The sequence below is a fragment of the Mesoplodon bidens genome, assembly GCF_964165515.1.
Source record: "Mesoplodon bidens genome assembly, chromosome: 8".
Taxonomy (NCBI): Eukaryota; Metazoa; Chordata; class Mammalia; order Artiodactyla; family Ziphiidae; genus Mesoplodon; species Mesoplodon bidens.
This window is the reverse complement of record NC_138165.1, coordinates 38,126,657-38,140,282: the sequence shown is the minus strand read 5'-3', so window position 1 is coordinate 38,140,282 and position 13,626 is coordinate 38,126,657. Positions and strand designations below refer to the sequence as shown.

Here is a 13,626-nt window from a genome sequence, read left to right as displayed (position 1 = left end):
TTTTAAAATTCAAACACTATTATTCCTTTATTTGCATTTAATAAACCTGTTCACAAATTAGTTCATAACCCACAAAATAAAAAATTATTGTGATGAGTAAAGAAATTATATTCATGGAACACATGAAAATTATATGAAATTACATTATTAAAAATTAATATATTAACAATCAACTAATAAAAATTTATGCCTACAAAATATAGGAAGTAAAAAAAGAAAAACTTCAGTAAACAAGTCTCAAATAGGATCTCTTGCTAAAATGATTTCTAAAAAATAAATCTTAAAACTTACATTTACTATATCAAATGGGGACCAATTAGAATATGACACAGGCCTTCCATTTAGCCATTTTTCAAAATCATCATTTTGTAACCCTATCCACACATTAGTGGTATGGCCAAAAAGATTCATAATAATGAAAGCTGAAAAATAAGAATACATTATCAAATTTAATACCATATAAACCACTTGGGTAATCATCAAATTCTGTTTATAGTTATGATTTTATTTAAATGATAGTAAAACTTAATTACAAATCAATTGTAAGAATTTTTTACTTTGTCCTTATTAAGATGATGCCGTCTCTGTCACTTTTGTTCAGTTTAAATTGACAGAAATTAGCTGGCTAAACCTGGGATTTCATCATATCATTAGCAAAACAACTTCCAGTGTTCATTCAATGCCTTTCTAAACAAAAGAGGGTTTATCCATTATACTTAACTAAAGTATACGTTTATTGCCTAAATAGCAAACGAAACTGTGTAGGTAACTCTAAAGGGATCTAAAAAATTATACCATGCAATTACAATAGACTATACCTCAGATTATTTTAACCATTTTGAAATGCCGATTATAAATATATCCTTATTCTTTCCACTACACCTCATGAGACAAAAGGCTCCAAAAAATCAGCAGTTTGTAAACAATGGAGTGTACTAACTTTTACAGATGTCATGATATAAATCTTATAGGTCAAACTGAAAACTTACGTGTCACCAGCAATATAATACTTAAAATGTTGATTTGGAAATGTTAGTATTTTGGAGGAATATTTTAACAGACGCTTGAATAAAAATGGTGATTTTTGCCTAATTGAACATTGAGTACTCTACCTTGTTCCAACTCATTTTCAATGGCGACAAGTGTCCCCCCTTCTTCAACACAAAAATCTTGAGCAGATGTCCAGTTCTTCCAATCGCTTGGGTCCTTGGGGATTTTCATCAAAAGGCACTATAAAAATGTCCAAAAAAGCATTCATTTCCATATTTTTCTAAATGAATTAAAAGTTTCCTAAAGATACTGAGGACCAGCTTTGATTTTTTTTGATAATTTTCTTGCACAGAAATGACTTTTTTCTTTTTTTTTTTTCCCCAGCTGCTCCAAAGGTGTGAAAGAAAAACGAAGAGGACCAGCTTTCAGGGTGAGTCAGTGCCTTTTGTGCATTTGCATCAGGCGGGAACAGAGGCAAGGATGTGTTTTGTCATGCAGGATGTCAGAACGATGTCTTCAGCTCAATGAAAAATAACATTCCTTCTAAAAAGGAGCCAGCCTGACTGCAAAGTTTACAGTGGAGGATTTAATCTTTAAAATATTTCTTTTGGTGGCAGTTAATAGATTTGTTCAATTTTATTTACAAATACACTTCCTCACTTTAAGTGAGAGAGGAATATTGAGGAATCAAACCACATCAGGTATTTAAATTCACTAAATACTTGGAGTCAGCCATGTGGTCCAAAAGTCAAGGAGGAACAGCCAGAAAAGAAAAAAATGAGCCCAGTGGGAAGAAAAGCAAGGGAGGACCAAGGAAACCTAGGAAGGAGAAACAAAGGGGAGGGGTGCCAACAATGTCAAGAGGAACACAAAAAAGAAGGCTGTGGGGTTTGGCAGTGAGAGTTGATTTTCACTCAAGAGAGAATCATGTCTATGGCGTGGCAGGGGTTACTCATTATGGGATGAGAAATATGGAATGGTAACTGCTAGGCAGATCAGGCAAGTTGAAGAAAATCACCCCCTCACCAACTTCAGTGAAATTTAACCATGTTAGTTGGGCTATATGGAGTCAGGGGAGAGGGAAAGATAGAAGAGAAAGGCTGTAACCGATCAGGCAAAGTTCCAGAGAAGTCAGGAGAGACTTTATGCCAAAAATATTCCATGTGGATTATTCTCTCATTAATGAACATAGCCAACCCTGGTCATTGATAGGTCTGATCTTGAGATCTGCCACTGAGAGAATCCCAGCTACAAGATTATTCTAGGCTAATGTGGCAACCTCCATGCCACGTGAGAGCGCATCCTTCTGCATCCTTCTTTAATTTCTAAGTTTATCAGTCCCCCATCCCTTCCCTACTGTCATAGACTCCTTACAAAGCAGAGGGACTAAGTGTTACTCCTCTTTGAACAGCAAAACAAACAAGGTCCTCAGTAAATATTTATGCAACAAAGTAAAAGCCAATAGACCCTGAAATGATTGTCTAATGACATTCTCAGGATTCTAGATTTAGTCCAGTGGTTCTCAAACAAGGCCATTTTGCTGCTCAGATGATATCTTCATAATGTCTAGAGACATTTTGGTTGTCACAGTTCAAGGGGGGAGGGGGTGATGACTGCTATTGTCAGTTAGTGAGTTGAGACCAGGGATGCTGCTAAACATTCTATAATGCACCGGTCAGTCCCTCACAACACGGAATTATCCAGCCCCTAATGTCAATACTGCTCAGGTAATTCTTTTCAGAACCCAATTCCGAACATGTCACCCTTCAGGGATTTTCCACTGTTCTTAGGATAAAAACCAGAAACTCTGATCTAGCCTGAATTTGAGTTGCCAACTAAGAGAGGAAGTACATTTTCTCTTCTTCTGATCCCCTTTACCTTATTTGCTTCACAAAGAAATGGAATTGGCTTTAAAGGGTTTTAATTTTATAACAACTATCCTTTTATCAATTTCCTTTCATTCTGCCTCTTTCCTCTAATTACAAATTCCAAAGAGTGGCACATACTAATTATTAGGAAGTCTTATCATTTAATGCGAATTCACCTGTGTTCAGATAGTTGCACTAATGAACCATTCATAAATACCAATGAACCTCACTGTTTCATTTAGCTCAATAAATCTCTCCAGAAAACACACACACACATACCCCCGCTTCCCACCCAGCCCCCCTCACACACACCCTGTTTGCCTCAGCCAGGATTTACCAGCTTGAGTATGGGAGTGTAGACCCCCATTGCCACAACTTCATTGTTTCTAAAAATGTAACATGTTTAATAACACACTTTGAAATTGTGTCAGTAATTAAAGCAAAGTAGCAAGATGGAGTATAACACCCTTAATTTAAAATTGTTTATTTACTTACTGATTTGCAAAATGTGATCAAGTTTAATGCATCTCTGATTATTACTGTGAATTAAGGATACCTTACTGTATTCCAAACGAGTTTTGAATATAAAACTCTTGTCTCAAAGTCATTTCCAGTTCAATACTTGAAAATGGAATTCATGATCTTCCTCCCAAATCTGGTCCTTTTTCAGTGTTCTTACTGACATTGAATGGCATAGTCAGTCATGCATTTACCTAAATCTGAAACCTGAGCGTCTTCTCACCCTTCAGTCACCTTCATCACCCCTTCGGTCCTACCATTTGGACATCTCATTTCCGAGACCTTCACCACTCTCCCTATTCCCACCACCCCACAGTCTCTGCCACCATCATCTTAGCCCAAAGGACTTATCTCTTGCTTGGACTATTGCAATATCTTTCTAACTGCTCTTACTTTCCTCAACCTCGCCTTCCTCCAATCTATCTTTGGTACTGCAGCCTGAATGATTCTTTTCAAAACTCAATCCCGATGATCATGTCCCTCTCTAGTTAAAACCCTTCAGGGTTTCCTATTGCTCTTAGGATAAAAACCAGAAACTCTAACACAATAATCGCCCTTGCCTACTTCTTTTGTCTCACTTTCTACATTCTAGTTCTCTAAGCTTCTTTTACTTTCTTCAATATGTCACATTCCTTCTCACCACAGGTCCTTAGTACATGTAGTTTCCCCTACTTTTAATGCTTCCTGTCCTTCTGACCACCTCAGTCAGGTCCTCCTGTTATATACTTTTATGGAACTGTGTAACTCTCCATCGCTTGTGTCACAGTTGTAAATTAGAGTTATTTTCCTGATTGATTTGCTAATGTTTTCTCCCCCTCTAGTCTGTAAACTCCCAAAGAGAAGGGATTATATTTGTTTTCCTCACCATTGAGTCAACAATATCCAGCATAGTTAAATGCAATGAATGAATAAAGTGCTAAGAATTTGAATAATTTAAAAGAGGAGAGAGTGGTTTTTTTTAAAAGGAAAAACTATGTCGTGCATGAAACCAAATATTGGCTAATCCAAAATTAGATGGTGCAAAACAGCCATCAGCACTAAATCCAGGTCCCTGAATAAAAATGTATAAGTAGAAGCACAAGAGTTAATCTAATATACACACAGAATTTCTTCCTCTTACATACAACTCTGCTGTGACAAGTATCTTAGATGACTCACTCTTCCTGGGGTAATCCCTGGTCAAGCCTCTTTTACATCATCAAACATGGGGAAAATAATTTAAGGGAAATGAGAAAAGACACTTAACTTCTGGTATCCCAGTTTTGAAACTCTTAAAGGTTAAGAGTCAACCAAGTGGGATTTTTTTTTTCTTAGAAATAACCAATGAAAATTTGTCCTAGGAAGTTGACAAACAAGAAACAAAGTTTAGTGGAACATAATACATTGATGCTTATTCATAATTCTGAAGTGAGTAATGTCTGTCGTTGCTATCTCCCAGTTTTCCTTCTGTAGCTTTTTTTTTTAGTCAGAACTATGCCCACTGGGCTTTCCACTCCTCTCAACTATGAACCCTCCTATTCCCACCTTTTCTAATGATCTGATAAACCCACTTATCCCAAAGTGTAGGTGACAGATGAGGCCATCTCAGAAATATTTCCCTTAAAAAACATAATGGAAAGTGTTAAGGCAAAGGAATGAGACTCCAGTGGTGGGATTTTAGCCATTAATTTGCAGGGGAGAGCACTGTGGGTGGGGAGACACACTTGGGGACCCTGAAATCTCACTCTGTAAAAGGTCACCCTCTCATGAAGCCTGCTGTGACCCTATCCTTGGTAATCAAATCCTCTGAATGATTAGAAGATTAAGTTGTATAACTGTTGCATTGCTGGCAATTATTGGCTGCACATTAGAATAACTGAGGGAGCTCTTAAAAAATACTGATGCCTGGATCCCATGCAGATCAATTAAATCAGAATCTTTAGGATGTCACCTGCACCTTGATATTTTTAGAAAGTTCACCTGGTGATTCTAAATACTTGATCAGGGCTGTGAACCACTAATCTAGCTACTAGTTATCAATAAAAATTAAAAATACCCTCTGAGCTACATGAAGGTGTTTTAATCCTGCTCCATAGTTAGCCTCAGAAAGCCCTTCTCCTCTCATGTGTGTGTCTGTGCTTTACTCATGCCCCTTCTTATTCTTTCAAAGGAAACATTCACTTGCTCTTTTGCCCTGGGTCTGCTGCACCATCACCATTACCATGCCCATATGTGTACATACTCCCCATGTTTACACAGGAGGAAACATGGAATAGAGCTAAGCTGGGTAGATAAGAAAGTTTAAGGAAAGGACAATGGCCAAGGGTAAACCAAAAACAACCATTGTAAGTTTCTAAGAATTATTTCTCTAATGCCAAGGGTATGACTTGTCATGAATTTCCTTAAAATATTCTTAGATGGGATGTACTTGTTTTAATAGTTGTGAAAAACTATCAGGTACAAGAATTAACTAAAAATGAATCAAAACCTAAATATAAGAGCTAAAACCATAAAGCTCTTAGAAGAAAACATGAGGTAAATATTTGTGAACTTGGATTTAGCAACATATTCTTAGATATGGCACCAAAAGTATGAGCAACAGAAGAAAAATTAGAGAAATTGAACTTCATTAAAATTAAAAACTTCTGTACATCAAAGGACATTATCAATAAAGTAAAAAGACAACCTAAAGAATGAGAGAAAATACCTACAAAACATATATCTGATAAGGGTTTTATATCTGGATTATATAAAGAACTCCTACAACTCAATAACAAAAAGACAAATAACCCAAATAAAAAAGTGGGCAAAGGAGTCAAATAGACATTTTTCCAAAGACAATATACAAATGGTCAATAAGCACATGAGAAGATGCTCAACATCATTAGTCATTAGGGAAATGCAAATCAAAACCAAATCTAGTGGGATAACACTAGACTCTAGTGTTGGCAGTAATCAAAAAGACAGGTGACAAGTGTTGTCAAAAAAAAAATAAAACAACTGTTGTCAAGGATGAGGAAAAATTGCTAGCATACACTGTTGGCAGGATTGTAAAATGGTTCAGCCACTGTGGAAAACAGTTTGCTCGTTCTTCAAAAAGTTAAACATAGAATTAGCATATGATATAGCAATTCCACTCCTAGGTGTATACCCCAAAGAAGTGAAAGCAGGGACTCCAACAGATACTTGTATGCCAATGTTCATAGCCGATTTATTCACAATAGCTAAAAAGTGGAAATAACCAAAGTCCATCAACAGATGAATGGATAAACAAAATGTGGCATGGAATATTATTCAGTCATAAAAAGGAATGAAGTTCTGATACATGCTATATCATGGGTAAACTTTGAAAACATTATGCTAAGTGAAATAAGCCAGCCACAAAGAGAAAATATTGTATGAGTTCATTTATATTAATTATCTAGAATAGGCAAATTCATAGAGATGGAAAACAGATTAGAGCTTACTGTGGACTAGAGGGGATGGGGAATAGAGAGCTATTGCTTAACCAATTACAGAGTTTCTGTCTGGGGTGATGATAAGTTTTGGAAATAGAAGTGATTGTTGAATAACATTGTGAATGTAATTAATGCCACTGAATTGTACACTTGTAAATGGTTTAAATGACATATTTTATATTATACATATTTTACCACAATAAAAAGCTAATTGTCAAAGGTGTTAATAAAAACCTTAGTTATACTCAAGTTCTATTGAATATTTGCTATGTTTGTCATATTGAAATGCATAAATAATTTACAACTGGTAGAAAGAGTTTATGGTTTGAGAAAATAAGAAGCAGACTGAAGGTATCAACTATTAAAATAGTGTCTCAATACTATATAACATTTTAGAGAATGACTATATTATTTTAGAAAATATTTCACAGTGCCCCCGGACTGATTGTGTCATAGGGCTAAGGTGATTGGTAATTCTTAAGTTCTTATGTGAAGTGGCAGCTGTAGGAAAGGGACAAGACTCAGGGTCAAAAAACTTAAGGTTGATTCTCAGCCTGACACTTATTCGCTGTAAGTTTCAGAAAAACCACACAATTTTATTAGACTCAGTCTTCTCATAGGTAAGATGGGATAACAGTTCTGTGTATTTTAAAAATTCAATAAAACAAGAAATATATATATATTCATTATATATATATATTCATTATATATATATTTATATATTCATTATATATATATGAAATTGCCAGCAGAAACAGTTAGCTACATGGTAGAAGAAACCCAAATGTCCATCAATGGATAAATGGAAAAACAAAATGTGTTATGTACATATAATGGAATATTATTCAGTCTTAAAAAGGAAGAAAATTCTGACACATGCTACAACATGGGTGAGCCTGGAGGACACTGTGCTAAGTGAAATAAGCCAGTTACAAAAGGACAAGTACTGCATGATTCCACTTACATGCGGTGTCTGAAATAGTCAAATTAATAGAGACAAAGTAGAATGGTGGTTGCCAGGGGCTGTGGGGAGGGAGAATGAGGGGTTGTTGTTTAATGGGTTTAGAGTTTCAGTTTTACAAGATGAAAAATGTTTGCAGAGTCATTGCACAGTAGTGTGATTATACTTAACACTACTGCACTATACATTTAAAAATGGTCAAGATGGTAAATTCTATATTATGTGAATATTACCACAATTAAAAATATCAGTGCCAAATATGTAGTGGGTGCTCAATAAATGTGTATTAAGTCCAAATGGCCCCATTTCACAAATTAACAGTGAGAGGAAGATCACAAGGGAGGCAATGCCCTACCAATGTAACTAAACACATAGACTGAAAATTGTCAATGATGGAGGAGCAATTTCATGCTAGCATATGAAATTATGACACAGTTTGAGTTTTTAATTATCAAAGAGTTAAACATTTATAATTTGAGATACATTTTAATTACTTCCACCTGAGGCTTATAAAGTTATTTTATTTTAAAACATAAGGAGTGGATGGGAAGTCTCAGCCGTAATTGGAGACAGTATCAGAAATAATAAATCTAGTTTACATTATCCCCACTGGCCATTTAGAAAAAAATCCAATTCTGCATAGAAGTGCCGGCTATATGAGGCTCAAAACAAAGTTGACGGAGCTACGTTATTAGTCAGGCAATTGACAAGGCGGATAGAGCTCTATGAGGGCTCCAGGCAGGAAAGACACAAAAGAAGAAGACACAGTCTGGGCCCTCTGGAGCTGACAGCTCATTTGGGAACAGGGCCTAGATACACATGCCCCCCCCACACACATGCCCACATGCACACACATGCCCACACACACGCCCACACACATGTGCACGTTCCCACATCCCACCTAATGAAACAGTCATACAGCACAATGAATGAGAATGTCAGTAGCAAAAACTGAGTACACAATATGAAGGGTGGTGTCAAGGCTGTTTTTGACAAAACCTTTTAATTTCAAGAGATCTGTCCCTAAATAGAAAACTTCTCAAATCTCTTGAAAATTGTGACAAAAAAATTCCAGGTCCAATGGACAACTCATAGTTTTTCAAAGCCACACCTGCTTTTTGATTACTTTCTAAAATTAAAACCTACAAAAGAGAAAACAAAAGCAACTTTTTGAAAACAAGTTTACCTTATAGTCAAAATATAACCATCCTTTGGGACATGTTCCATGTTTTTTTGGTGTATCTTTCTCTTTCTCTATGATCCAAAACTTTTTTCGCTTACAGATGCTAGGCATAGAAACTGAACACTCTTCACTAGCCCAGAGTCCTGGAAGAGAAAATAGTTAGAAATGACCAGAAACAATGGTGACTCTGTAGGCATTCTCTATTGGTCACTGTTTTTTTTATGACTGCTGTGGTTTACCAGACTTTGTTAAATCTAGAAATTGAACTAAATTTAACTACTAATCATAGAGTTCTCTAGTGACAAGAGCTAACTGGGCAAGGTGCCAAATCAGTAATTCTAAGAATGTAGAAAGTTTGCAAATGCAAAAGAAAAAAAATCTAAACAAATACTGCGATTGCAATCACAAAACTGATGAAAGTTTTAAGAATATTTGACTTGGTTAGCCAAAGAATACTTTGTAGAGTAATATTTTTGACTTAAAGTATTCAACCTCAAGAGAAAAAAATTCTAAAACAATAGATGATCATTTCTACTTTATAATTATTAAAAATATAATAATGAAAAAAAATAAAGGGATGTGGGAACAGATGTATATGTATGACTGATTCACTTTGTTATAAAGCAGAAACTAATTAAAAAATTAAAAAAATAAAAAAATAAAAAAATAAAAAATAAAAAAAAAAATAACTCAGAAACTTCTAAGGAAGAAGCACTTCTGAACCCTGACCCTTAAACAAAACACACACACTTAGAGACATGCCCTCAGGAATATATCCCAAAGTCCTCAGTCTCTTGGAAAATGTTCTTTTAGTTAGAAGAGCTATATTTTCAGAGTAAAGGTTATAGAATGCATTTCATTAGCATTCAAGTTACAAATTCCAGAATAGGGCAAGGATGCATGTAAATTGCAAGGGCAGATTCAGTTTTCTAGTGTGAGGGGTATAAGCCAAAAAGATATTGGCATTCTGAAGGAGGGGCCAGAATGCTATTTTCAATGCCGATTAGCTGCTATTCTTCCAGAATCACAAATAGCCTTTCTGTAGGCTGTTGTGACACCTGCTGGCAAAAGCGAGCTGATTAACAACATGGTTTTTCCTCTCTTAACTTTCTCTGCAGCTGCCCTTACATCAGAGATTGCTTTCCATGTTTATCCCTCTCCTGACTTGGGAGAATCTGTTAGAGTCAGGGACATCATTACCTTTTATTGGATAGAAACAGTGGGATGGTTATGAGTGGACAATCAACCCCAATAACACTGTATTGATGAATAGAATTAAAAAACCCATCTGAAATGTGCATGTACTTCTAAATCCAACTGGCAAAGAGTTGGTGTTCTAAGGCAGGCAGCAATTAATGCCTGGTGTTAAAAAAAAAGAACACTGAATTCAATGAAAATTTTTCTTAAATGGGAAAATGAAAGTAAATTTCAGAGGTTAAAATTCTGACCAATTATAAACTGGATACTACAAAGAGATTTTTAAAAATGGGCCCATGTTGAAATTTCATAGTTTGTCAGGCAATTTTTAACCCATTTCAGTGGACCCATTTTTGGTAGTTTTGGTTCAAGAGGAAGGACTTATCTGGCTGTAAATTATTTTCAAGAACGTGAATGCATGGAATAAACTGTAGGAATGGTCATCCTTAAGACTTAAGACTTATAAAATTAAACACACTCAGTTGAAAAGCAAAATAACCAAACAAAACCTTCTCACTGAACTAATGCAATGAAAAGGAGACTTCAAGTCTTCTGAAAATTATGTTTGTATTATAAACCCAAAAGTGGATGAACAAAATAACCTGTTATGGATGAAATGAAGCCACATCTCTGGCTCTGATTAATCATGGATTCTTCTTTTCCTTTGTCCCAGTTCTGGTATATTACTGGTGATCCATCTCTCCAGCTGCAGAAAAATTAAAAAATTAAAAGTCTTCTCTCATTCTGCACGCTCAATCTCCAACACCATTTTTGGAGTTCTGGGATATGGACTGAAGGCATAATATTTTATTAAATTAAAAAAAAATTCATGTCTGTGGTTAGGGAAATGAAAATTTATAAGTTAAAGATAATGTTTGAAGGCTATTCAACAATTTTTTAAATTTTAATTTTATTTTATTTTTATACAGCAGGTTCTTATTAGTCATCCATTTTATACACATCAGTGTATACATGTCAATCCCAATCTCCCAATTCATCACACCACCACCACCACCACCTCTGCCATTTCCCCCCCTTGGTGTCCATATGTTTGTTTTCTACATCTGTGTCTTTATTTCTGCCCTGGAAACTGGTTCACCTGTACCATTTTTTAGGTTCCACATGTATGTGTTAATATACGATATTTGTTTTTCTCTTTCTGACTTACTTCACTCTGTATGACAGTCTCTAGATGCATCCACGTCTCTACAAATGACCCAATTTCATTCCTTTCTATGGCTGAGTAATATTCTATTGTATATATGTACCACATCTTTATCCATTTGTCTGTCGATGGGCATTTAGGTTGTTTCCATGACCTGGCTATTGTCAATAGTGCTGCAATGAACATTGGGGTGAATGTGTCTTTTTGAATTATGGCTTTCTCAGGGTATATGCCCAGTAGTGGGATTGCTGGGTCATATGTTAGTTCTATTTTTAGTTTTTTAAGGAACCTCCATACTGTTCTCCATAGTGGCTGTATCAATTTACATTCCCACCAACAGTGCAAGAGGGTTCTCTTTTCTCCACACCCTCTCCAGAACTTGTTGTTTGTAGATTTTCTGATGATGCCCATTCTAATTGGTGTGAGGTGATACCTCATTGTAGTTTTGATTTCTCTAATAATTAGTGATGTTGAGCAGCTTTTCATGTGCTTCTTGGCCACCTGTATGTCTTCTTTGGAGAAATGTCTATTTAGGTCTTCTGCCCATTTTTGGATTGGGTTATTTGTTTTTTTAATATTGAGCTGCATGAGCTGTTTATATATTTTGGAGATTAATCCTTTTTCCATTGATTTGTTAGCAAATATTTTTGCCCATTCTGAGGATTGTCTTTTCGTCTTGTTTATGGTTTCCTTTGCTGTGCAAAAACTTTGAAGTTTCATTAGGTCCCATTTGTTTATTTATTTTTTTATTTCCATTACTCTAGGAGGTGGATCAAAAAAGATCTTGCTATGATTTATGTCAAAAAGTGTTCTTCCTATGTTTCCCTCTAAGAGTTTTATAGTGTCCGGTCTTACATTTAGGTCTCGAATCCATTCTGAGTTTATTTTTGTGTATGGTGTTAAGGAGTGTTCTAATTTCATTCTTTTACATGTAGCTGTCCAGTTTTCCAAGCACCACTGATTGAAGAGACTGCCTTTTATCCATTGTATATCCTTGCCTCCTTTGTCATAGACTAGTTGACCATAGGTGCGTGGGTTTATCTCTGGGCTTTCTCTCCTGTTCCATTGATCTATATTTCTGTTTTTGTGACAGTACCATTGTCTTTTTTTAAAAATTAGTTTCTGCTTTATAACAAAGTGAATCAGTCATACATATACATCTGTTCCCATATCCCTTCCCTCTTGCGTCTCCCTCCCTCCCACCCTCCCTGTCCCACCCCTCCAGGCGGTCACAAAGCACCGAGCTGATCTCCCTGTGCTATGCGGCTGCTTCCCACTAGCTATCTACCTTACCTTTGGTAGTGTATATATGTCCATGCCTCTCTTTCGCTTTGTCACAGCTTACCCTTCCCCCTCCCCATAGCCTCAAGTCCATTCTCAAGTAGGTCTGTGTCTTTATTCCTGTTTTACTCCTAGGTTCTTCATGACATTTTTTTTTCTTAAATTCCATATATATGTGTTAGCATACAGTATTTGTCTTTCTCTTTCTGACTTACTTCACTCTGTATGACAGACTCTAGGTCTATCCACCTCATTACAAATAGCTCAATTTCGTTTCTTTTTATGGCTGAGTAATATTCCATTGTATATATGTGCCACATCTTCTTTATCCATTCATCCGATGATGGACACTTAGGTTGTTTCCATGGCCGGGCTATTGTGAATAGAGCTGCAATGAACATTTTGGTACATGTCTCTTTTTGAATTATGGTTTTCTCAGGGTATATGCCTAGTAGTGGGATTGCTGGGTCATATGGTAGTTCTATTTGTAGTTTTTAAAGGACTCTCCTTACTGTTCTCCATAGTGGCTGTACCAATTCACATTCCAACCAGCAGTGCAAGAGTGTTCCCTTTTCTCCACACCCTCTCCAGCATTTATTATTTCTAGATTTTTTGATGATGGCCATTCTGACTGGTGTGAGATGATATCTCATTGTAGTTTTGATTTGCATTTCTCTAATGATTAATGATGTTGAGCATTCTTTCATGTGTTTGTTGGCAGTCTGTATATCTTCTTTGGAGAAATGTCTATTTAGGTCTTCTGCCCATTTTTGGATTGGGTTGTTTGTTTTTTTGCTATTCAGCTGCATGAGCTGCTTATAAATTTTGGAGATTAATCCTTTGTCAGTTGCTTCATTTGCAAATATTTTCTCCCATTCTGAGGGTTGTCTTTTGGTCTTGTTTATGGTTTCCTTTGCTGTGCAAAAGCTTTGAAGTTTCATTAGGTCCCATTTGTTTATTTTTGTTTTTATTTCCATTTCTCTAGGAGGTGGGTCAAAAAGGATCTTGCTGAGATTTATGTCATA

General features: G+C 35.9%; 1 protein-coding gene across 1 annotated transcript in view; it reads right to left on the bottom strand.

The window, feature by feature from the left end:
- Positions 1-13,626, bottom strand: part of PLA2R1 (phospholipase A2 receptor 1) — a gene marked incomplete at its 5' end in the record, with an annotated part of 123,432 nt that overhangs the window by 14,690 nt on the left and 95,116 nt on the right. The window contains 4 exon segments of the mRNA XM_081241809.1: positions 292-422; positions 1,113-1,230; positions 8,962-9,101; positions 10,758-10,861. Coding sequence (XP_081097935.1) covers positions 292-422; positions 1,113-1,230; positions 8,962-9,101; positions 10,758-10,861 — 493 coding nt within the window.